The sequence below is a fragment of the Mytilus galloprovincialis genome, chromosome 2 (genome assembly GCF_965363235.1).
Source record: "Mytilus galloprovincialis chromosome 2, xbMytGall1.hap1.1, whole genome shotgun sequence".
NCBI lineage: Eukaryota > Metazoa > Mollusca > Bivalvia > Mytilida > Mytilidae > Mytilus > Mytilus galloprovincialis.
Window position 1 is genome coordinate 103,918,765 of NC_134839.1, and position 27,666 is coordinate 103,946,430.

At 32.3% G+C, this 27,666-nt stretch overlaps 2 protein-coding genes across 2 annotated transcripts; both read left to right on the forward strand.

The window, feature by feature from the left end:
- Window positions 1-6,808: 6,808 nt before the first annotated feature.
- LOC143065206 (uncharacterized) lies at window positions 6,809-16,225 on the forward strand. Its single transcript, XM_076238626.1, has 7 exons — window positions 6,809-7,107; window positions 11,232-11,322; window positions 12,013-12,131; window positions 12,588-12,672; window positions 14,231-14,328; window positions 14,881-15,007; window positions 16,003-16,225. Exons 1-7 carry the CDS (start codon window positions 6,941-6,943, stop codon window positions 16,060-16,062), a joined length of 747 nt encoding a protein of 248 aa, XP_076094741.1. The 5' UTR covers window positions 6,809-6,940; the 3' UTR covers window positions 16,063-16,225.
- A 5,853-nt stretch (window positions 16,226-22,078) lies between these two features.
- LOC143065207 (partner of Y14 and mago-like) lies at window positions 22,079-27,336 on the forward strand. Its single transcript, XM_076238627.1, has 3 exons — window positions 22,079-22,246; window positions 23,813-23,909; window positions 26,776-27,336. The coding sequence occupies exons 1-3, from the start codon at window positions 22,189-22,191 to the stop codon at window positions 27,290-27,292; spliced, it is 672 nt and encodes a 223-aa protein (XP_076094742.1). The 5' UTR covers window positions 22,079-22,188; the 3' UTR covers window positions 27,293-27,336.
- Window positions 27,337-27,666: the final 330 nt, after the last annotated feature.

Below are 27,666 nucleotides of genomic sequence, written 5' to 3' on the forward strand. Positions count from 1 at the left end.
TTGACATAAGAATGACTTATATCATGGCCAAATAAACAATAAAGCTTCAGACATTTCTGCATCTTTTGGTATCTATTTTATAAAAATCGCTGATACAGTTACTTGGTAATAACTTTTTGAAAAATATTGATTTTAGTTGAAATGATAGGGCATTTTTTTAGTAGGAACTCACTTTTGTCCAACGACTAGTATATCTTTCAAAAAATTATAAAGCAATGTTTCGGGGTTGTTTTTTTTTTTTATCAAATATAATGTGTATGGTTATTAATACTTTTTTCCCACCCCCCGAATTATATACGATATAAAGGCAAAGTAAAAGGGCACTATTTCGAATTTTGTTGAAAGTGTTTACGCATTTAGAACGTGTTGAGTATCGTCTAAATAGCGACAAATATATACACAGTTATAGTCAAATAAAAAGTTGTGAAATATGTCTATAAATAAATGAAATATTTCAAAAGCAGCAAAGAGTATGATTTTTTTCTATTTGAATTACCAATTTATCAAAAATGCGTCCATATAATTTAGTTTAAAAAAAATAATTGTACTCTGTTTTAAACTGTTGAGATGTACCTTGATTTAATTTCATACAATTGTCTATGAACATTTAGGTTATCCTTCAACGTATTCACGTCAAGAGAATTTTTATACAATGTAGAATCATCTGTATATAAATCTTTACACAAAGAGGCAACACATATGATAGTTTAGTTGGATTAAAAGAGGGTTTCGGATATAGCCTTGTTATACGCCAGATTTTATGTCTCAAATTCATAATTCATTCATTCATGTGTTTTCAATCTGAACTTTTTTTTAGGTTTGTTTAAATATAAAGACTCGAACCAGTCGGGATTATTTCTAGAGATTTCCAACTTTTTCAGCGTAGAGCAAATTGCGTTTACTGTGTTTTATCATTTGAAAAAGTGAAAAAAGAACAATGTTGTACGTACATATGACAAAGTGAAAAAAAGAACAATGTACATACATTGTATATTTGACAAAGAAAATAAGAACAATGTTGTGTATGACAAAAAGCAAAAAGTGCAATGTTAAATTATTAAGAACAAAAAGTACAATGTTGTATATGACAGAAAGAAAAAAAAGAACAATGTTGTTTATGGCAAATAGGGGGAAAGAACAATGTATTACTTTGGGATATCATAAGGCATATTTTGTTAACAGTGAAAAACAAAAAGGTAAAACATGCTACACAGAAGAACAAGTGATCAGTATGCTGGAGTTTCTTATTGACAACATATTTGTTGAGTTTGGAGGTAGACTTTTTCAACAAATTGTCGGCATCCCTATGGCAAAAAAAAATGTGCGCCTCTCCTTGCTGACCTTTTCCTTTTTTCATATGAATCGGAGTTCCTTCAGACACTTGTCAAAAGCAAGAGGATCAAAGAAACCAGATAATTTAATTTTACTTTCAGATATATTGATGATGTTCTTTCCATAAACAATCCGAACTTTTCTGATTAGGTCCCATTAATATATCCCCAGAACTAGAAATTAAGGAAACAACAGACACAGCTTCCTTCGCCTCATTTTTAGACTTATATCTCGAATTTGACTTACACAGTCATCTTAGTACCAGAATCTATGACAAACGAGACGATTTTAATTTTGAAATTATAAATTTCCCCAACCTTAGTAGCAATATATCAACTTCACCTACATATAGAATATACATTTCCAAACTTATTCGATATTCAAGAGCTTGAAGCTCCTACTCAGACTTTGTAAAACGTCATCAGTGTCTGAGCAGAAAGTTGATGAACCAGGGGTATTGTCAAAGAACGTCTCGTCCTTTTTCTAAAAAAAAAAGTGCATCGGAAGGTACCAAGACCTTGTTGATAAATATTCCGTATCAACTTCGATAAATATTCCGTATCAACTTCACAAATAATACATGATGGTCTTGATGTATAGATTCTGCGTACTGACGGTTCATCATCTTAACAACGTGTTACATTGTTTTTTATTTGTCTTTGTTCTATTATTTATATTACTTTTACTGTTGGATTGTTTTCTGTGATATCCATTAACGTGGATCGGTACTTATACATCCCGTCAATGTGTTTGTATTATCTTTCATTTTTGCTGGTGTGTTTTCTATATGCGACTTTTTGTGTTTCGTTGGTTCTTATAACGTGACTCTGCACTTTAAAAGATCCTGTCAGTATGTTATTGTTCTATAATATGTCATTATGTTTTATTATACTTCACGTTAAAATGCCATATTTTGATTGGCTAATACGAGGGTGTCATTTTACTCTATCACATAGCTGAGAGGGTGACAATTTTTTTGAATGTTACCCTCTCGTCTAAACCAATCAAAAATCGACTATTTAAAGGACAATGGATTGATTTACATCAAGTAGATGAATACAATGCTTAAGTTTTACGTTTTGGATCAAATTTTATTATTTAACTGTCAAAATAAAAAAAAAAAACACATCTTGTTGTTTATTTCTAATACTTGTAACGTTGTAATGTACGTGACGTCATAGAAAATCCTTTTGATATAAAATTAATCTGTAAAAGACAAAAATGGTAGGACGTTCAGTATAATAAATTAAATAACACATAGCTGAGAGGGTGATAGAGCAGATTGGTACCCCTTGAAAAAGCATTGTCAACCTTGGCTTCGCCGCGGTTGACAATGTTTTCTCGGGGTACCAATCTGCTCTATCACCCTCTCAGCTATGTGTTATTTATATAATATTTCTATTATGAGTCCATATAACCCCCCTTGGAAATTCCTGACTACGGGCCTGAAGTTCACGCATCATTGTAAATATAACTGAATTTGATGAGACTCGTTCAAAGTTAAAGGTTTAGCGCTATACAACCAGGTTGAATCCACTATTTTCTACATTTGAAAATGCCTGTTCCAAGTTAGGAATATGGCAGTTGTTGTCCATTCGTTTTTTATGTGTTATGTCATTTGATTTTGCCATGTGATTAGGGACTTTCCGATTTGATTTTCCTTTTGTAATTTTCCTTTTTTGTATATAACAAAGAGGGAAAAGTACACAAACAGAAAAAAAGTTATATTGGTTTTATCTGATTGCTTTTATTAAACTGATGAAATGACTATTTATTTATCAGCTCATCAAACAAATGAGATACACACAGTATTGATCGTACTACTGACCTTGACTTATCGCGATACACAACATATTTTATCAATCAACCTTGAGGGTTTTCATTTCATAGATTTGATCTTGATAATAAGCCCTTCTTTTCTGTTTGATATCTTCTCCAAACAAAAATCATCGGACAATTCTTTCTTACGTATGCATGGCATTACGGTGTCTATTGGTTTAAAAGACTATTTTTACAAATTACATATAGAAGAAGAAGATGCTTTATTTCCATAAAATGGGCTCACAAGGAGCATAATATAATATCATTATACTATTATTCTTTTACAAATATAATAAACACTACAGTATACATATTTACAAACACAAATAAGAAACAACAGTTAACATATATTAGTACATATATATAGTATATATAAAACATTCGTCTCAGGCACACCTCTAGAAAGTTACAAAAATTAATACTGTGGGAAGGCTAAATATATCTAGCTGAACTGCAGGAGGCACCAAGGGACGGTGCTATATGGCATGGTGGGTGCATTTAAAATGTGTATTGGGACATTAATGATATGGTAAGATATTGTAAGAAGTTGCACATAACTGGTATGTCATCCTCGTGCCTGGTGCAGAGGAGTCGGTACTATTTAAAGTGTGACAACTGCAAGAGGCACCAAGGGACAATGCTAATTGACATGCCAAAGTGCACATATTATGAAAAAGATAAAATATTTCTAGTTTAATCAAAAATATCACAAACCGAGAGGTAATAGAACTTATACGATGTGTCCTGTACCCCACCATGCCAACCTCGTGCCTAGTGCAGAAAGCCTGATTAAAATATTTATCTTTCAAGTTATTTGAGGTGCACCTGAGACATATTCTGTCTTGTCGGAAAGTACCCTGATAGCGACCTTGTTTAATTCTTAGTCTGTGAGAAGAAATACGCAATCTAGTTAAATTTGTCCTCTGTTCAGGTGATTGTAATAAAGTAAGATATCTTTCAAGACCAAAATGAGTCTTAAAAGTGCTATAGCTACAAAGCTTCCCATCAGCACAATTGTGCATTTGGTTTATCCACTGTATTTCATAGTGCTGATACAAAAACTATTTAATTAAAATTTTGAATCTAAAGTTGCTTGCAAAGGCTAGACTGTCAACCCCATTAACTTTTTTTTTCAAATAATTTAAAGATACATACCAAGAGGGAATTTTTGATTCAAATAATAGCTTTGACTCTAAATATGCATCTTTTAGTAAGGGAAAGGATGAACCCAAATTTTCAAGTCGGTGCCAGTATCTGATCATAGATTTAATGATATCAAAATGTAAAGGAAATCTCCAAAGTTTTGAAAGAGTGGCAAGGTAATATGCTCTTTTCTCCACACCTAGTTATAATTTACCAAATATCATAAAAATTATGACGATTTAATAAAAAAAATATTTGATGAAGCAACACATGTTAATAGTGATTTTATGTCTTTTGATGATAAACAGAAATTAGTGTTTTTATTTACAGATCATAATAAGATTCGTAGCTTTGCCAAAGCCTGTAATCTTATTTTAAATAGACGTAGAAATGTTTTATACTGTAAATAATGTTAATGTCAATATGTTTTATAATAGATGCATTCTTTATATAATTTTTAATGTTATAGTCTCTTGTAATTCTGTACAGAATGGCTCTCTTTTAATATTTATGTATTTTTACATTTAATGTAATGTTGTATTATATATTATTGCATTGAGAGATGAGACTTAAATAAAATATTGAATTGAAATATGTAATCTGTCTGAAAGAAGTTTTGGATAGGCTTGATCAACTGTAGAAGTCTGAGAATTTATTTTTTTTTTCAAGGGAAAAAAAATAAATTCCGAACTATACAAAATAATGGGTTTAATTGTATGATCAAATACTTGGAGGCTGTTTTTAATATTTGGATTCAGTGACAAAAAGTCCTTTTGTAGCTTGTAGTATGCTTTCAATGCCTTATTGTACAATTCCTTCTGAGCAAAGGAAAAAGATCCTGATGCACTAAATGTTATACCTAAATATTTACAATGTTGAACACAATCTATCAACATGTCATTAAAATAAAAATTATGTTTTATATGCCTGCCTGCTTTGTTAAATACCATCACCTTAGTTTTTTTTAGATTAATTTTCATACACTAATCTTTACAATAGTTATTTAATTGATCAAGTTTACACTGAAGCCCCTTTTCCGAGGCAGAAAAAATGACAATATCGACAGCATATAATAAACAATGAACTGGCTTTGAGTTAACCAAGACTGGATCAGGTGACTTTTCTAGATAATCAGGGAGGTCTTTTATTAAAATTTTCATAAAACATGAAAATTTCAGTCTTCTTTACAATTTCAAAATATGCTTTAATACATAAATCAAACTCGTTAATGCATGGGATTCAAAGTGTAGACTTTGATCAAACATATTGAATATAAAGAGCGAGACATGGAAGAGCCCGCATTGTATATAACCTAGGTAATAATTAAGATATATTTTGTTTTATTTTTAAAATGTCCTGAATATGCTACATGTAATATAAGAAAATTATATTTATAATACAAAAGCATTTCTTTCAGTTATTTGTCAACAAAGAATGTAAAGGAATTACTAATTTAGGAAATTTTAATTTTCATGTATCCCAGTAGTGTAAACAACTGTTTTAAAGAAACTGTCAACATTTATAACTTTATAATTACATTAGATGTATGTTTCATTATAATACTTTATTCTGATTGGCAATTGCATTACTCAATAATTACATTAGATGTATGTTTCATTATAATATTTTATTCTGATTGGCTAACTGCACATCACGTGTTATTCCGTAAGCAGTTGCATTGCTCAATACAACTTTTCACTCATGATATTACGTGCTCCAACAATAAAGTGCACAGGTGAATTAAATAATAAAATATATAGAATTCGTGTTTTCATGATCATAGCTAAAAAATGTAATTATAAGTATTGAATGCCTCTTTGTAACTTTATAGGGTTGTAAAAGCGTTGACCGTGCGTACATTTTTAGAATGAAGCGCTTCCGTGCTTCATACAAAATATACTTCGGTCAACGCTTTTACACCACAATAAATTTTCAAAAAGAAGCATTCAATTCTTAAATAAAACTTTTCATTCATGATAACACGTGGTCCCACAATAAAGTGCACATGTGAATTAGATAAATCAATTATAAAATCGTGTTAAACTTTTCATGATCATAGCTAAACATGTAACTATAAGTATTGAATGCTTCTTTTTGTAACTTCATATGGTTGTAAAAGCGTTGACCGTGCGCACATTTTTACTGGAATGAAGCGCTTTATACAAAAATGTACTTCGGTCAACGCTTTTACACTCCAATGAAGTTACAAAAAGAAGCATTCAATTCTTAAAATAACTAAACATGGTGCCAGCATCGGCAATACAATCTGAACGCAAATTACTGTTCCAAACACCTGATTTCTGCACTTGGCTGAAATTTCGTATTTTAGCAGTTGATAAATCGAGCTATATCTTTACAGTCTGGGTAATTATGATAAATATAGTTTATGCATGTCACAGGTATATATATATATATAGTGAAACAATATTCACTTCTCATATCAATTAAAGATAAATTTTGCTTTATCAAATCACATGTCAAACATCACGTTAATCTATTAAAATGGACATTTTAGGGAAAACTAAATATTCATAATTGCAAAAATGAATGTCAAATTGAGCTATCTTCAAAGGAAAAATTCTTTAATGCATTAAACGTTTGCTGAGAAGTGGAACAACTGCAACTTTCGTTATCCGTAAATTGTATGAAGATGACTGACTATTCATTATTTTGCCTTTTATTGATTGTTTCACTATTGACAGCAAGATGTTATGGGTTTACTTGTGTTAAGGTAAACTCATGTAAATGTAAACTAGATGATGGGACTGTCATCGACTTATCACCGCTGGGGTTGACGAGCGGAAACCCGAAGTAAGTTGAAATTAATCCTGCAGTAAGTTTTGATACGACTGACAACTTGATATTTTTTCATGTATCCGATTACCATTTCTTCAAATGGTATTTCGTTAGAGAGTTTTGAAGACAAAATATTTTGAAATCAATAACACAAAAATTAAGCAACGTGATAGCAGGTCCATGCTAAAAGATCAAATTGCTCCTCACCCGATGGTTGGCCGGATTGCTTTATTTGTTATAGTTCTGAATAAGTACGAAAAAGTTGTCTTTTACATTCAGCACACAAAAATAAACCAAAGAGGACAGCAGAAAACTGGCGAGTGGACTACTGTCTACAATTTTATAATTGACACATGTGATATGACTTTTCTGAATCTTTTTCTGAAAATAAATCAAAGGAAATAATTTTTTTTATAAAGAATGGAAATGGGGAACATGTCAAAGAGACAACAACCCGACCAAAGAGCAAAACACAAAAAAAGCTCAGTGAAAATGGAGTTTGTCAGCTTATTGTTTTTGTTGTGATTCTATCCGGTTACAAACATGTTCATCGTCAATACCAAAAGGCGAAAAACATCATTAGGGACCTGTTATAAAATGACATCCGTGAAATAGATTTGAAAAAATCGCTAAGTTTTCTTTTTACAGCGGATGGCAGTAAGGGCATTCCGGTGTATTGTTATTGCCTAGATTTTGATTACGTAATATTCGTTTGTATAAACATGCTGAATACGCAGAAATCATCGAGTGCAAAATAACAATCCTTATATTATCGCTTATTATTAATTCATTTCTTCATTGAATACTCGTCAAATGCTTTTTAAAGAAGACAAATTTATAACATTAAAATGTTTTGTTATAAATATATATATACATATAAGTTAAAAAAAAAACACATATTATTATCTTTGCACACGCATGCGGGAGAATAACTCAAGAACGTTTGCAATCTTAAGGAACAATAACTCTGCATGGGAGATTAAACTTTTTTTGCGGGAAAATATGAAAGCCTTCTCAAATCCAATCTATTAGAAAAATCGAATTATTACAGAAGAGTGTCCACCATGTACTTGCACCGCACTATATTAATATAGTAGAATAGAATGATAAACAAATGCATGATCATTATATATACATGTAACTACTATTATTGTATAGCAATATAATATTTCCCACAGAAAGTAACCAAAAGTTAGCGTGCAATAAATTCTAATATTGCACTAGTGCAATAAATCTTCAAAATTCATGACGTCATCAACGACAAATTCTTAGTTTAAACCAATTTTTACTTTTAAATATTATATTGCTATACAATAAAAGGGTTATTGCATGAATATTGGGGAATATTGTCCCTCGTAGAACATATATTGCACTCGCAAGCTCGTGCAATATAAAATTCTACTCGGGACAATATTCCCCAATATTCATGCAATAACCCTATAGTATAATATACAAATTTTAATATAATATATAACAATAAACCAGAATATACTGATTTGTATAACTACAATATACTAGTAATAGTCATTACGGTGAGGATGAATTCCCTGTCATTAATTTATCACCCACGCACTAACTTGTCTCAGAAAAAAAATATATATCTGTACATTAACCTCACGTTCAGGTATAGAGATGTGATTTTATTTACTGGGACAACAGTCTATGGAAAGAGCGAATCGATAAAAACGTTTCTTATATCACATAGCGATATTGTCTCATATAAACGAGTTGCATTGATATCAATTGTAAATATGCAGACATTCCATGCGGAAAATGTTGTTTTCGGCAACGAAAAATTAAAAAAATACGAACTTTAAAACTTACTGCTCAAATATGCACAACAATTGAGTATAAATATGCATTCAGACGTTAGTTAAAAGCAAAAGTTTATGTCCTTGTAAAATTTGATGTGCTGTATTTTTCTTATATACATAAATAAACAAATGCTATTAATTCTAGTATCAATGCGATACTTTTAAAATATCATAGCAGTATTTTTGTTATATCAACATTAGTACTTATTAGTATTAATATTAGACTGCTGTACCCATTTTTTGACAATTTTACCTATTATGTCTGTTTTGTTAACGCATCGTTGTAAATAGAACAGAATTTGATGAGAATGTCATACACGCGAGAGGTTTAGCGCTATAAAACCAGGTTCAATCCACCATTTTCAAAATTTGAAAATGCCAGTGCCAAGTCAGAAATATGACAGTTGTTGTCCTTCCTTTGGTGTGTTTTATCATTTGATTTTGACATTTGATAAGGGACTTTCTGTTTTTGAATTTTCCTCGGAGTTCAGTATTTTAGTGATTTTACTTCTCAGTAGTATTGTATGTAAATATAAGCAGTTTTTAGACCATTGCTAATTTTTTTAATGTCAAATGATGCTATTCAACCATTTTTAGCTAAAACTTTATATCAAATGTTTTATCGAAGAAGATATTGTGTATAGTAATATTTTAGTACATTTAAGTTCTAAATGTTTTATAATATGTGTTATATTTTTAAAGTGTCTCATAAGTCAGTAATTTTAATTGTAATCTTTTAATTTTTAATTGCATATTATGTAATTATGTATTCATTGTGTTTTATATTGGTATGTGACACTATAATAAATTATCCTGATTCTGATTTTGATTCTTAAATTCAAATTGTTTTTGGTATCATCTTTCAAATTTCTTAATTGGTTTTGGAAGCAAAAATAATCAAATAAGGGTTTTATAAACAATGTCGTAATAAAATGGCTAAGTATCAAAATTATTGTTCACACAATTATATAACATCTAGCAAATTTTATAATGAACGTATCGAAATAATATATATCCGATATTCTCCCAACGCACGCATGGAAAACTTTCTTTTTTGGTAACAATGAAACTAACTTGTGCCAAAGATGAATCATACTGTCCTCGTTCAGATTGATTCGACAAAATCTGATCTGTACTTTTGAATCTCGTTTTTTATACAAATTAGACCGTTGGTTTTCCTATTTGAATGGTTTAGTTTAATACTAGTAATTTTTTTGGGTTCTATATATCGTGGTGTTCGCAATGAGACAAGGCTCCGTGTTTAAGCCCGTACTTTGACTGTGTTCTCGGGCCAAAAGGAAGAAGTTTATTTGCAAGGCCTCTGAAAATTGAGTAGAATTAAGAATGGAAAAATAGTACTAGAGTACTGAACACCGGATGATCGTAAGTTGTTGTGGATGATCACAAGCACTTGTCCTAGAAAATAATCATATATGACCTGAAACTGAGGTTAATGTACCGAGATATATTTTTCTGAGACAAGTTCGAGTGTAAATGGTGAATAAATGACAGGCAATTCAACCTCGTCGTAATAACTATTACATTGTATAGTGATACAAATCAGAATACTCTGGTTTGTTGTCATATGTTAATTTATATAATCTAACATGTTCGAAATAATAAGTTCATGTAAGCGTTAATTTTGTTACAGGTACTAAATTCTAGTAATATTGATCATCAAACATTAAACCGGTCATGGACTAAGTTTGTAAATTATGTTTGCAGTTTTCTTGACATGCATTGTGACGTGTTATCGTATTCATTTTATATTAGAAAACTATAGCAGTTATATTAGAAAAGTATTGCATTCATAAATTTTTGATATTAAAAACACATCGCTATTATATAAGACAAACATCGCATTGATATAATAAAATATAGCAGTATCTTTGACTTATAGGTGATTTTGGCAAATGAAAAAATCGTGCATTTATGTTTCATTTATTCAACAATTCAATTTTCTCGTATAAATACACCTTGCTTGTTATTATATAAAATAATTCATGGAAATTATACAGCAGACCTATATGTCACCCTGTTTTACGAAAAGAGTCATTACTTTATACCGAAAAATCTGCCTTTCTTCGTACAAATGCTAACATTCGTCTGAAATTTCCCACAATGCAACTCGTTGATATGAGACAATATCGCTCGTTGATGTTGATATAAGAAATGTTTATATTGATTCGCTTCTTCCATAGACAGGACAAGTGCTTGTCGGACCATCCAGGAGAACTTGCGGTCATCCGATGTTCAGTACTTCAGTACTTTTATTTCTTTTGTGTTTAAGTTAAATTATCTTTGCATTTGTTTTAATTATTACAGATATAAAGATGTTCCTGACGCCGGCGCCGGTGACGTATTTTCGTACAACCCTTGTTACAGTTTTACAGAAAATGCGTGTAATGATGTTTCAGTAAGTTCTACAGTAATCACCATTTAAAGCGAATCGTGACTGGGAAAATTATTTCAATAAGGCATGATAGTATTAACGGGTGTTATTCGGTAAATCGAGAAAAAAAGATCCCGAAAGAATATCTAACGGTGGTCAGAGACATATATAGAATCATGTCTATGCGGTGGTCAAATATTACAATTGGATCGTGAAAGCTCTGGTATAGGATCGTGAAGGAAATCTTATCGAGAAGACATATATGCAAGGTCAATTTCTAATATAATTTAATGAATATTACGGAAAAAAATACCAAAAAATAAAACTGTCTGTCAAAATGGTTCAACATTATGATCAGTATCTGAGAAAAATGAAGATTTAAAAGAAAAACTACAAAAGGCAGATTCAGTGCTACTCGACATTTCAATGACATTAAATATGTAAACAAACAAGATTTTTTTTCATAAAGCAAATGACTAAACAACTTTTCTTTGAAAAATGTCATTTAATTTTAATGTTCAAATGGTTTCTTAAGTAAGTTTATGTTAGCATAATCGAAAAATTTTCAAAAAATGAAAATAAAATATTTACAAAAAAAATATTTTTTGGATCGTGAAAGACCGCGTACCACTTTTTGAAGATCGTGATAAGGGTCATGAAAGATTTGATGCTACGAAAACGTTAATTTGAATATACCAATAACCCTTTTTCTAGGTATGTCAGATACGGAATGGTGCTGGGTTCAGTGCAGGAACACAAGATAGTGCCAAATTTCAGTATGATGAGCAAAACGGCCTGGCTATTGTGTATTCAGCAACGAGTGATGTTTTGAGGTCAGTATATTGTGTTATTAAATTCAATATGAAAAAGGTGATAAATGTACATGTGATAGAGGACGAAGTGCATATCACTAGTATTGGCATTAATACTATAAGTTATCGGATATCAGGCATTTTGGTAAATCGTATCATTTAAGATATTTAAATATAGGGAAGTCCCGGAAAAAAAGAAACTGTCAAGAATTACTGTACAGGAAATCGGCTAGAATTCTGCGACTTAACTATATGCAAACCGAATGAATAGAACGGGACCTTTTCTTGAAAATTTATATTTAAGCTGATTTAACATAGATATGACTTTTTTTTTTATTTTCCTTAACAATCAATTTTAAAATTCTTTGATTAGCATTTTGTAATGATCATATAACGAAGATTCTTTGGGTATCAATCAATACCATAACGGCATTCTTTGCCAAGTCAACAAATACAATTATTAAAGTTTATTTACAGAACTACATATACTTATCTCCAATGTGAACCTGATCAGGAGGGGGCATTAAGTGTGCTGGGTGAAATTGTACCTGATGGTAACTATGTAAGTGTTTTAACATTTAAGAATTGAAATCTCTTTTTTGTAAATTTATTGGGGTGTAAAAGCGTTGACCAAAGTATATTTTGTATGAAGCGCTTCCGCGCTTCATACTTACAATGTGCGCACGGTCAACGCTTTTACAACCCTATAAAGTTACAAAAAAAGCATTCAATACTTATAATTACATTTTTACCTATAGGATCATGAAAACACGCCTTTTATCAAGTTTTTATTTTATTTACCTGTGCACTTTATTGTGGGACCTCGTGTCATCATGAATGAGAAGTTTTATTGAGTGATACAACTGCTTAAGAGTAACACATGATGTCCAGTTAGCCAATCAGAATAACGTATTGTAATGAAACATACATCTAATGTAATTATTCTAATATGTTATACAATGACATAACATATACGTATTGCAATTATGTTTACATAGCCTAGCTGTTAGTGGAACGTACAGGTTCATGCTCATCCTTTGTAACTTTTTCGTCCGATGGTTGTTCCTTATAAAAAAAGCACTTGGCGAAACGAGTTCAAACACGACAGAAATGTTATTGAAATTATTAATGTTCAGTCCGAAGTTTTATTCGAGTTATATATTGCACTAACTGTGTTCTGGCCAGTAATTTAATTTGCCGGTAATTTAATTTTGATTTGAAAATTTTGTAGATTGAGGTTCTGTTTGGTAGTTTGGTTTGGAATTGGGTCTCTTTAAACACTTACTCCCCTACAATTAAAAAAACAAGTTTTCATATGACTACTTGAACGTTATACACGAACTCTAAACCAAACGTGACCCCATTGAACTATATTTCTTTTGTTCTTTCTACGTGAGTTCTATCCTATTTCTACCAATTTGCATTACAGTTATGTTTTCGATTACTTTAACCTTAAAACGTAAATATTTAACAGCAGATACAACGCTAAAACAAACATCATAAGTCAGAGCTCGAGAAATAGAGAAAATCATGGTCCAACTAAAATAAACTAAATAAATACTATTAAAAAAAAGGCTCAGAAAACAAAAGATTGGTCACCACAAATTTTAGTTAAACCATGCATGGGGTTAACAGAAATAATACAGCAGCAAACAGTGTCAGTCTCAATAGTTATACCAGGATTATAATTTAGTATGCCAGACGTGGCGGTTTCGTGAGTTATGGATCAGCTTTTCAACTGAACTATATAATGATAAGGTCTGTCTACCGGATGTTGTTACATATTTATATACATTGAAGGAAGCTCAACTATCGTTAAAAAGTAGCCATTCTCTTTAGCCGCAAAGTTAAGTTTGCGTATGGTCATCATTGAAGATTTGTATTTAAAAGTAAGGGAGGTCATCACAAATGCAGCAGAACTTGAAGTTAAAAGGCTTATTTTTCTCTTCTGGGGATGCCTTGCATGACATGCATCTTTTTGACATAAAGTTAATTATAAAGTGTTTCGTGAAATCACTAAAACTAATTGTTCATATGGTGTATAGTTTTTTACTTAATTTGATTCATAATTAGATTATGTATAAGGGATCATTTGAAACTACTTTCTTTATTGTTTTCAGTATCTGTATTTGGCTAGCAAATATGCATGTCCAACTAAAGACACATCCGGTTCTAGTGGTGGTGGTGGTCTGTCGGGTGGATCCATTCTTCTGATTATGTAATTACTATAGTATACAATCGAAATATTAAGTTAATTTTTGTATATTTAAGCTTCCATGCATTTTAAGTCGAATCAAAGATAGAGCTCTTCAGGTTTGGTTCGCAAAAACTGAGGCACTCGAAAACAAACGGACAAAATGGAAAAACGCTGAAAATTACCGAAGATGCTATCTCACACAACGGATGAACTTTTCAGATCTTTAGATTGATTCCACATGAACCGTTATGCAAAAAAACGGTATATTTTACATTTGAAATTGTCCTGTCAGTTGTTAGTTTTTGTGACAACGCAATTATATTCGAATCTTAACCTGTTTAAAATGGAGGAATGTCTAGATATTCGAGCAAAATATGGGATATTTATATTAAAAATTCAGATATATTGACGATAAAGTCATGATATAAAACATAAAAGGCCTGTATTTACACCTATCAATTATTCAAGCACTCCTCGTGATCTAAGTCAAGAACAGGCTCTAATTCATTTCTAATATACCAAAATATATATCAAGCTTTCAACGCTATGAAATGATTCCATTACCAATTTCAGAGTTGTTGTGTTATTATTTGTTTACCTTATTGGAGGGTTAGCATTCCAAACAGCTGTGAAAAAAGCAGAGGGCACAGATAGAATACCTAACTTAGGTTTCTGGGTGACATTACCAGGCTTGATTAAGGTAAGTATCATTTATATTACTTCGTTTGCATTGCTTTATGGTTAATTATATGCCTTTCTGTTCAAGCAAATATTGAAAAGAAGCTGCCCAATTTTGTTATGCAGGTATATCTCAAGCCTGTCAACACAATTATATGACCTACCGAATTAGACTTATCACCAGATTTGAAGTAACATGAGCATCACAGTGGCTGCCACATGTGGAGCAGAGATCGGTTTACCAGGGTACCTGAGATTAGATACCCACAGGTTCGATGGGGTTCGTGTTAGTTGGTTCGTGTTGCACAGTCTTTTGTTTTTATGTTGTGTTTTGTGTTCTGATGTCTGTTTGTATGTAGATCTAATTCTTTTTTAGACATAGAGTTGTCAGTTTATTTTCGACTGATGAGTTTGAATGTTCTTTTAGTATCTTTCGCCTCTCTTTTATATATAGCTGGTTTCGAGCTAAATTCAATATTATTCCAAAAACTTTCGCTGCAATGTTTTACCTTTGTATATAACTGGGTTTGTGCCGCTAATTATATTATGCACGAAAGTTTATAACATACTTTAATGTCTATGTGCATTACCGCTGTTGGTATTATGCATGCAAGTTTTGAGCATACTTTAGAGCATGTATACTTGTATTCATACCACAGGGTTGGTGCCGCTGGTGGTATCATCAAGCAAGTCTATAGAATACTTTAATGAATGTATTGTATTCATACCAATGGGTGGGTGTCGTTGATTGTATTTTCCACGCAAGTTTATACCATACATGCCGCTATAAATGTATAATGTTATAGTTTATAATTATCATACATCGATCGTAAATATAAAATATGATAAGATTTGATAAGAATGACAAAAGAGTAATGAACAAAAAGACATATTCACACTTTCTAAACGATATCGCCATTTGATTGTATTAATAAGTCCTCATAGTTAATATGAAAATATATGATTTTGTTGCATTAGTTTTTTTCGTCAAAAAATAATTTTGTTATTATTTTTCAGGAAGGATTTTCGTTTACCTTCAATACAGCAAAATTAAAGGCTGGATATAGTTCGATATGAGATACTATGAATGAATATGTCGATTATGGAATAAACATTTGAAAGCAATATTTTTAAAATGTGGCTAATTATACATGGAGATGTATTAGACTATTGCTATTGGCGGATCCTGTTGTATGAACATTCAATATAAAATATATTTGTTATAAAATAAACATGTTTTGAATGATTTTTCTCCATTTCAAAATATAAAACCGGAATACGACAAGACCCCGTTATTTTAACAACAAAATTTAATCAAATCCAAAGCTCGACTATCATTTCGGAATTTGATGAATGGATTTATTTGCAAATAAAATGCAAATTCAGAAATAACACATACTAAAGCGATATAAATATTTATCATAATTATGTTTAGTAGTAAATACAGTAGTGATAAATAGCCTGCTGTTTAATCAATATCGCGCAACTTTGATGCGCACCCTTTATCATACCCTTTATCACACCCTTTAGCACACCCCTACCCGGCCTTTATCGCACCCTTTATCACACCCCTAAAAAAAAAATTTTGCAACTTTTTAATTAACTCCGTTTAATTTATGCAAGCTTCGGATGAGTAATTGAGCAGTTCTTTTAAAGCTTTTAAAACAAGACAAAAGAAGAACTGAAGGTAACCCAGGTGCTAGGGATCAGTAAGCAGTTCATAGTATACTCTCCGGTTGAAATATATGATAAAGCGTATAAAACATGGCAAAATCCGTATCACATGCCGTATCACCCACGACCAATATCATCCCTCGGGCCTAAAGGCCCTTTGGCTGATATTGGTATCTCGGGATGATACGGCATATGATACTGATTTTGCCATGTATTATTTTCTATTTATAACCAGCTTTTTGTACAAGAACAACACAATAAGTCGCATATTTTTCCATGCTGGTTCACACTTGTTACACTGACAAGGTCAACCTACCCAGTTTGACTCCAAGCCTACTATAGTATGTACTCTTACTCCTTGATGCCACGTGTGCTCAGTAAAGAAGCAGCGAATACCAATGTTCAAGTCTTTTGTCTTCTTACTAGATTCGCAGAGAATAATACACGACAAATGAAACTCTGGTGTATCAAAAATCGATTCGGCAATTACCACTTTAAATGCAAGAAAAAATGGTAAATATTTGATTCAAATGAACTCACCGTATGCATTTTAATTCTCATAAATTTTAAGGAAATCTCAAGGAATTGAAGGAATTTATTGACTAACTACTGTATTTCAGAAAAACCTTGATATTGAAAATTTAACTTTAACATGTTATTGAAAGTAATAATTGCGTGATAGCTAGTTTTATAGGAGTAATCATCATCGTGAACGCTTCAGACCCCATTCTTGTAATGACCAACACACTTTGAGTATCGAAAAAGAGATACACCCAAAATAAATCATGTAAATAAAACATTTGAAGGCAATATAAGAAAACCAAATCAAGAAATCGGCAATTATTATTTGGATGGATTCTACTTCAAATTGCACTAATTCTATTTTGCTATATGATGTTGATTTTGTCATCCAATCTTACTCCTTTTCCTTGATTACTCGCTTTGGTCGAAGTTTTTGTACTGCAGTCTTTTCCTTGGTAGTTCTCTTTTGGCGGTTTTTGACCTGCAGTAAAGATTTTCAAGATTTATGTGTGCATAAAAGAAGCCAGTAATTACACGATGAATTTAAGTAAGTTTTGTCAAGGATTTGTAAACTATACAAATCCTTGGTTTTGTGTCCTTTATGATATCCGATTTTTATATTAAATAAAGTTATGTAATGATTTACTTACGTTGTTTAAACAAAACACATTACATCATGTACAATGTACTGTTAGTAAGAAAGATCGAATGGAACTACGCCTTCAAAGCTAGAAATAAAAAATAGCGGACCTCTTTCTGTTACATCCGTCGAAAGATCAGTATTGTAGGGTTGTTGCATGAACATTGGGGAATATTGTCCCGATGAGAATTTTATATTGCACGAGCTTGCGAGTGCAATATATGTTCTACGAGGGACAATATTCCCTTATATTATTAATTCGTATATTTTAACAAATTTGATTCGTTTAGAGATAGTCACATGTTAAACTATATTTTCGAAGGAAGAGAGAAAACGGCGGATAGCAAAAAGCATATTGACCGGCAAAAAGCATATTGCACGGTTATTTTTAGAATATCTAAAAACCGATATATACTTTGTGACGTCATGTAATGAATTTCAGGATGTTGTTTAACGTTTTGAAACAAATGATATCTGTGATCGATTATTTGACGAAAAAAAATCTTCAAATACATAAGATATAAAAAAAAAAAAAGAGCAAATGAAATAACAACTAATATGTTGTTATTGTCAAGGAGACAATGTAATATCTATAAACTTCCAACAAACCTAAATGACGATTTTGATACAAACATGGTCGAAAATTAATAATATAACAAATATAGCCTTTGTATGAGGTCAATACAGGATATATCGACCCAAAGAAGTATATCGACCTCGGACTTCGTCAATATACTTCTTTCAGGTCAATATTATAGTATTAATGAATGGGTGTTTTTATAATGGCCCGGTCATATGTCCAAGGTCTGTAATAATGGTCGAGGAAGTCTTTAATGGCCAAAGGCAACGCAGAGGGCTATTACAGACATCCGAGACCATTATTACTGACCGGGGACATATAACAGGGCCATTATAAAAACACACATTTCTTAATACATTTATTAACCAACTCATTTATTAACCAACTGAACAAAAGTGTATGTGTTGCTGCTAACTTGATGTACTGTCTTACTCTTTTAATGACAGTTTAGTTTGAACAAAATAATTTGTACTTCACCATTATAAAGCTTTAAATATACCAAATATCCAAGATATTAAGTTGAAAGAGATATGTGTTAAAAAACAGGATGAACAGTGATCCCTTTATATGGTTCTTTAATGTTGGTTGCTGGTTACTAAATAAAATAAAATACAAAAAGGTATTATACTCTTTACAACTTAGTTTTATTAACTTTATTAAAAACCCTAACAGGGCTTAATACAGACAAACTGGGCATTAATACAGGGCCATTACAGAAAAACAGGGCCATTACAGAAAAAACAGGGCCATTACAGAAAAACAGGGCCATTACAGAAAAAACAGGGCCATTACAAAAAAACAGGGCCATTACAGAAATAAACAGGGCCATTACAGAAAAACAGGGTCATGACAGAAAATATGTAATTTTTAATAAACAGTCCCTTTTGGCTATAATGCACTTAGTTGGTTAATAAAAGGATGTATCGACCTCATATGAGACAAAGGCTATATTTGTATAATATTCATGCAATAACCCTTTTATTGTATATATAGCAATATAATATTTGAAAGTAAAAATAAATTAATTGATTTAAACTAAGATTTTGTCGTTGATGACGTCATGAATTTTGAAGATTTATTGCACTAGTGCAATATTATAGTGCTATTAACTGGCTGTTTCTGTATTGGCACTGGTATAAGAGTCAAGGTTTGCTGTATTGGCCTCGAGACCCGTAGGGTCGAGGGCCAATACAGCTGACCGAGAATCTATACCAGTGCCAATACAGAAACAGCCAGTTCATAACACTTTTATTAAATGTTTTCAGTGTTCCACATGCTGATATATACCCGTATTAGGGCTTATTTGCTCATATCATTTAATAATGGAATTTATTGCCACGCTAACTTTTGGTTACTTTCTGTGGGAAATATTATATTGCAATGCAACAATACGTTATACTGTTCTATGTTTGTCCGTCGTAAGACAGACGTCAGTTCAAAACATATCCTCTGAAAACTAGAATGCGAAATGGAAACACTATGGAGAATCAAATCATCACGGTACATCTCCTGTGTAATCACAGGACCTATTTGTACTATGTAGTATTGGGATTTATTTTATTTTAATCCGATTAGGGACTATCCGAACAAACAATTCCCAATATAACACTGTCTGATCGGAACGTAAACGTCACGGCATTGATGAGATGTTGTTACCATTGAAACTAAATGCCGCAAAATAAGTTAAAATCTTCTTTTCTGAAACTACTATCAATCAACTTAGTCGTGTAAGGAATAATATATGAACGATCATCATCATGAAGTCAAATGATCTGAAATTTAGTTATGATCTAACAATAGTATGGCAACCAATACATTGAAAAACTGTTGTGGTCATTTAATATTCCGAGGCCTGTTGTTCATAATGATAACGTAAAATGTTGGTTAACCCAAAATAAACTATTATGGCCAAATTGTGAACTTTTGATCGACATTTAAATAGCTTATAGTACCAACTAACGACAGGAGTCATTTTATGCCAATTACTTGGGGTTTTTTTCTTCGGCAGGTGGGTATCAATAGCGCCAAGTCTTATTTTTCAAATGTATCAATTGCTCCAATATTCAGTACTTAATTGCGCCAATTTACCTATACACATATAAGTTATCCTACATATTGATATATGATATATTAAATGCTTGGCGCAATGATACCAAGTAATTTTAAAACACGTGGCGCAAACATAGCATTAGAGACTTGAAAAAGTTGTGGCGCAAACGGATTTCTCCCGACTAACAACTATACGTATAATATAAAGTATGCCACTGATGTCAATACAAACAATATTAGTTTCAGGAATAACCTTGCGGAAGCAAATTTTTTGTTCTTCCCTGACTGGGATTCGAACTCGTGCTACTGTACTGAGATATCGTGGCACCAAATCGCTTTGCATAATGCCCGACCGGCTAGACCACTCAACCACTTAGGCTCTACAAAAATAAAGCTTTCGGTGGACGTGTGCTACTCTTCCTGGCGTCAGTTTTTATCTAGCGTCGTAACAAATCCTGTTAGTTAAAACCATGTTACCAATTATAGCTTTGCTGTTACTTTTTATCGTTTTCATGATGTTGTAGAAAAGAATTATGCGCTTTGTGTGATGGTCCTTTTGATTCTGTTGACAGTTTTTACTTTTTAACTTTTAACATTATACTTCCACAAAATCTTATCAGACTAAAGTTGTCCTATTTAATTAAAAGGAGTAGGTCCAGTAAGACCCCTTTTTGGCCCCAAAATATAGCAGTTTTACAAAATTGTTAAAATGTAAACTTTTAGTTATTTATTAGACAGAATTAATTCTGCTACATAAATATAGGCTGTTTTTGACAATACAATGCACATATATCGGGTGGTGGCACCATTAAGTCATGCTAAATTACTAAAATCTTCACAATTCTAGCATTTTAGTTAAATTTTTTACGGTTTCCGGGTAAAACGAAAGTGGTCGCATTCGTGTTCATCCTTAATATTGAAATGGAAGTTGTATTTGATGATACTACATAACATATATAAAGGTTGAGGATAAACACGGATGCGGCCACTTTCATTTTTGACAAAAACCATCTGAAATGTGACATTTGCGGTATATTTGGTAGATTTTTCATATTTGAGCTTGAATTGGATCGTTTTTAATGCCTAAATCATTTTAAAATCTTACACATACACTAATTGAATCAAATGAAATAGACACTTAAGTGATTAAAAAGTGGTCAAAATCTTTCGTCAGATGAACCTGAAATTTGAGGCCAAAATCGGTCCTTACCGGACCTACTCCTTTATGGTCGTACTGTAAATCTGAATGCAAATATGTTTGCTGAAATTCATTTAAAGCCTTTTTTAATGAGAAAGGTAAATATGCTAGATATACTTACTGGAGGTGTGATGACTTTTCAGTAAATATTCATTCAAAGTTAAAAGAGAAAGTGTCAAACTGGAGAGGAACAAAACATTATCTAAAATGACAAAGGTTAATGAAACATAAATTTGAAAATACATGTGGGAGAAAGGAGAAGATGGATGGAGAGAAGTGAGGAAATGGATATTCAAAAGTCTACCCCTCAGGCCTGTGCCCTCGTATGCATGTACTGGTAGATTCCTCCGTTATTCGGAGACCTCTCTCATTAACAGGAAATTAAAATGTGAAAAACGGAAAATTACGGTGTGGTTTTAAAATTATAATAAAGCACATGGGAGATAACTTCAAATTTTTTATTAAAAAAAAATCGTGAGTGTTGTGGAACTGAAATCATTTAATAAATATCCAGGGCATACACATTTTTAGTATTTAGTCATGACAGAAAAGGAAACATACATAGAGAGAACAGGTGTTGTAAAAGACGAAGCGACAGGTAATAATTGAAAAGAATTTTCGAGGATTTTTTACCCGGTTTTGTCGGTTCATTGCAAATTTGACTTCAGAACCAAGTGAAGTCTACGTCAGATTTTGTCTAGGGATGTCTATGTGCAGTTAAATTTGTACAAAATATTCCATAAGAAATTAACATCTTACTTTTTAAACTTTGTAAGTGTTAGGTACATATTTTGCAAAAATTACAATAATATTCCACAAAAGTCAAAAGAAGCAGTCTCACCAATTTGTGAAGGTTTGTGGTCTAGTGGTTAAGACCGATGGCTACAGGGCTGAAGGGCCCAGGTTCGATTCTGATTCAGAGCCGTGGAAATGTCAGTATAATAAATAAGCTTTATTTAACATCTAACATTTAAGTCGGGAAGGTTTACAAACAGATCTAAGGACAACGTAAGCTCTATTGAGCTTTTAACCGATATTTCAGTACATCACAAGGGTGATTTTCACACTTCCACACATTTTTCTGGTACCCAGACCTAGTTTAAACTAGAATGGGTACTTTGGGGGCCTTGGTTAGTCAAAGTTGTTCCCTGCTTTGACCTGTGATCAATCTTCTGAAATCTCTCCAGTTTGTCTGTTTCCGCCAAGTGGCCAGGTGATTCTCTCAAGTACTTTGGCTACCTCTACCATAATAACAAGACTTCCAGGTGTCCTAGCACTCCCTTTGTGTTGGGTGGGGATTGATTGTACTTTGCTTTGGTTACCAGGCTGGAGGTCAAGTTCAATAATGACGATTTTGACTTTTACCGTTCAGGAGTTATGGTTCTTGAAAGATTGAAAAATGGTGTTTCCAGCTGTGTCCGTGCATTTACGCATGAACTGTTTTACCAAAGCTTCCCAAATTTTAATATGTTGTTACTGATGACAAAATAGAGGTCAAGTTCAACATTGTTCAATAATGACGATTTTGACTTTTACCGTTCAGGAGTTATGGTTCTTGAAAGATTGAAAAATGGTGTTTCCAGTCGTGTCCGTGCATTTTCTCATGAACCATTCAACCAAAGCTTTTGAAATTTTTATATATATGTTGTTACTGATTGCAAATTAGAGGTCAAGTTCAATAATGACGATTTTGACTTTTACCGTTCAAGAGTTATGGTTCTTGAAAGATTGTGAAATGGCGTTTCCATTCACGTTGTTGCATTTACTCATGAACCATTCAATCTAAGCTTTTCAAATTTTAAGATGTTGATACTGATGACAAAATGGAGGTCAAATTTGATATTGACGATTTTCACTTTCACCATTCATCAGTAATGGTTCCTGTGATATTGCCAGGACACAAATAAATATTAATAAATCCGGTTTGCTATCGTTGTGACAGCCTCTTGTTTTATACTTAATCTGAGTTGCCATTTATTATTGTCGGTCTGAGTTGACTCTGGGCCTACTTGTATCAAACCCCTATTCACCAAAGGCTGTGGAGGGATGTCCTATAGTCGTTTACTGTCTGGGACTAATGAATACCTGTATGCTGATGTTCTGGCATATGGTGCAAGAAATTGTGTTGAGTTTCCTCTAAACTGTCTTTAACTCTTTATTGCAGGTGAATTGTTCATTCCTGCATCAAGGCGTCCAGATGGTACATGGAGAAAGCCACGTAAAGTGAAAGATGGATATATTCCACAAGATGAAGTCCCAACGTAAGGCTTACATTTGAAAGTCACATTTAACATGTTTAATTTGCATCAATAAAATCTGTGTTAATATTCTTCTTGGACCATTTTAAGAAGACATAGAAACATTGTAACAAGTACTTTACTTCATATCATTTAATGTCATGAATGTAGTATATCTATGTATTTTAATACATGTAGTCTCTTATAATTCTGTATAGAATGGCTCTCATTTTATGTAATGTTGTTTAATAATTCATAAAAATTTTGAATGTACTGATTTATGTTGATAGATAACTTTGATAAAACATTGAATTGGTGAAAAATTGTGCGACACATACATGATATAGAACATAATAATCAAAAGTGTCTCCTTTGTAAATTTTCAATTTGTTCAGTCTAGAAAAAAGCTTGGCTTTGATTATGTTCATACTGTACAAATGCACAAGATAATTGAGAAAAGGACCAATTTTGCTAATTTTGTCTGTAGTAAGGAAGCTTGTTTAGAATCAGATATGGGAGATAATATAATAGTCCATGAATGGTACTAATACAGCTGACTGAAATGTATAGAGATGTATATGTCCAGCTGTCTGCCACACTGGTTTTAGGAAGTAATTGAGTTGTTTGAATTGAGTGTATTGTACCCATAACCACAGGTTTAGATTTGTTTGTCTTATTTGTTCTTAATGAACAAGAGTAATCATGTTTATGGTCCTTGATGGTTTAAAAAAATCAAAGTTTTTCATTTTCACAGATCATATTTAGAAATTTATTTTACTCTCAAATAACATGCATTTTTTTCATCTATTGGAAATAGATGTTTGTGGTTTTCAGGATGATGAGCCCCTACACAAAAATGATTGAACAATGTTGAAATTTCACAGTACCAAAATTTATCCATGTGTCATGTGACTTCTTTTTCAAAAAGAAGGCCATGTGCATATTATGGTATATAGAAGAACTGTGTATTTTGTCTTCTTTGAATATACATTGTTCTTAATGTTATCAATTAAAGGTTAAAATACTGAACATTATCTGAATACATTCATGACACTGACCAGGGGCGTAGCTAGAACGAATCGATGTGCAAGCAACGATCGCCGAGCAGAGCGATGCGAAAAAAATTTGGGACACTTTTATGCAGAAAAATGGGTTTTTTTTTTGGTTTTCGGTGATAGGACGGTTAAAAGATGAGGCCTATATGTAGAAAGGACTCATAAAAAAATTATGAATGTAAAACTATTCAATAAATCTTCTGAATAGAGTAATACATAAACAACACATTTGTGATACAGAATTTACTCAAAATTGTCCAAAATCTGCTCTTAGGGTCTAGACAGAAACAAAATTCTCTATTACTTTGTCATATTCACACTGAAATCCCGATGAATATGCAGTAATGATAGTAACTGTTCATTGTTGGTCGTACATTTGTTTTCAACATACGAAGTACACTGTAGCACTCGTGATATGTTATAAACCAGTGAACGTGTTCAGCATGGAGCGACCTCCCAAGTGGTTCTCATTTGGGGTCTAAGCGTGATGCGGGATTGCCGATTTTTTGTAAGCGTGACACGTGAAAGTCAAATTATTGTGCCGTGAAAACAAGCAATGAAGTCTAGCGGGACACAGGAAATTACAAAAAATGATAATTGCTTATATATAGTGTAAGCGGGATACGGGAATCTGACAAAACAGTAAGCGGGATCTGGGATCAGAACCCCCCAATGAGACCCCCTCCCAATTTAATTCGTCAGAATTACATGCAAGGTCAGTTTCGTATGTCTCAGACAATGTTGAGATTTGTTCGTTTGTTATATTTCCTACAACACGATGTGTAAGCAACACGAAGCAGATACAGCGCAAAGAAGCGATTTTCTGATAATAGTAGACGCGACTCCACTCTCCAGTCCCCTAATATGGTCTACTCTATAAATGCAAAAAATAATGAGACTTTCCAATACTGTTTTGGCGTGTTTGCAGGGTGATTGGCTCCGGTAGTCTGTCTACCACATCGCCTCGGCATATTTTCAGCGATATCGAAGGGTTCTGATAATTCTAATGCCGATTTGTACATCTCATTCCAAACTGATGAAACGTACACTGTAAAATGTGCTCCAAAACAACATGTCTTAGACTGAGTATTACAAATTCATATCTTGTAAAAGATACAAGTTACTGTCCGATTTTGTCATAATCTCCAATGAAACTTTTATTTTGAAACCAAATGCCGTTATTTAATGACATTTCATCAATTAAAAAAGTCACAACATAGGTGTTTCCTTTAACATTCAATTTATTAATTTTTTATTTTGCCATTTTTTTATTTTTGCATGCCAAATCGATGTGCACGCAACTGCGTGTTAGCGTATAGGGAGCTACCCGCTGCTGACTATCTTTCAATCATCTTGATAACATGTACATGATGTACTGGTATTGAAAAAAAAAAGTTCAGCATTGTCAAGTTTTCAAAGATTGAATATTGATCATGGGAGATAACTGTTACAATAGTAGCAAAACATTGAAATGCACTTATCTGCCCCTGCCAGTGTGAGGTTTACCATTAAGTTTTTGGCCATGAATACTATTAAAGTTAATAGACAATCATGTGATGCTTAATGAATATCAAGTATTTAAAACATCTGATATTGATTTTTCATCCTTTCAGCACTTGTTGATGATACACTGCTAGCTATATATATAGCCTGTAGTTGAACATGGACAGTAACACATTTTCATTTAAAAATATGCCAATGGACGTTTAGCCACAAGCAATCAATCAATTCGAATAAAAATTCATTGAATTATTAAACCGGCCTAAAGAAGGAAAGAAATAGTTGAATTATTATAGAGACAAACAAAAATTATATACCATATTTCTTTTTTTCAGGTATGAAAATAAAGGTGTTCAATGGATGAAGAGTAAACCTTCATTACCACCTGGCATGAATCCTGGACAGGAACCACCTAAAACACATGTACAGGAAGACACATCCACCATGTCAAAGTCAGCGAAGAAAAACATGAAAAGAAAAGAGAAAAAGAAACAAGGCCAAGGTGAAGGACAGAGCAGCCAAGTAGATCACCTAGCAGACTCATTAGCTAAAACAGACATAAAAACAAAAACAAAAAAATCTGATACAACAAAAAAATCAGATTTAACAAAAAAGTCAGAATTAATATCTGTGAAAACAGTCGAGCCTGAATCAAGTGAAAATGACAAAGCCTGTATTGAGAAAAAGTTGCGTAATGTGAAAAAGAAGCTCAAACAAGTTGAGGATTTAGAAGCCAAGATAAACTCGGGTGACTTGAAAGAACCTGAGAAGGAGCAGTTGGAAAAAATAGCCAAAAAATCATCATTGTTAGCAGAAATTCAAGATTTACAATTAGACTTAAAAGCATTATAATCAGAGTTAAATGAAATAAAAATGAACTTATATAATTGCATCTATGACCTTTGTCTAATGGTTTGTTTATATTCATATTTTATTTTTTTTAACTCAATTTTATGTGGCCGGAGCTCCAAGTGAGTTGGTGTACATCTAGGATAGTAAGTTGCCTTTTAAGTCCCCTACAGACAAAGTTAAAGGGAACTATAGTTTTGCTCTATGTCCATCTGTCAGTATCCATCCAAAAGTCTGGCAAATCAATTTATCACACTTTTTCCTTCATCCTTGAAGAATATGATTTGATATTTGGTATATAGTTTTTTTTTATGACCAGTTATTGATCAAGTTTGAATTTTGTTCTGGTCTGATAATTTTGCACAGAGCCCAAAAGG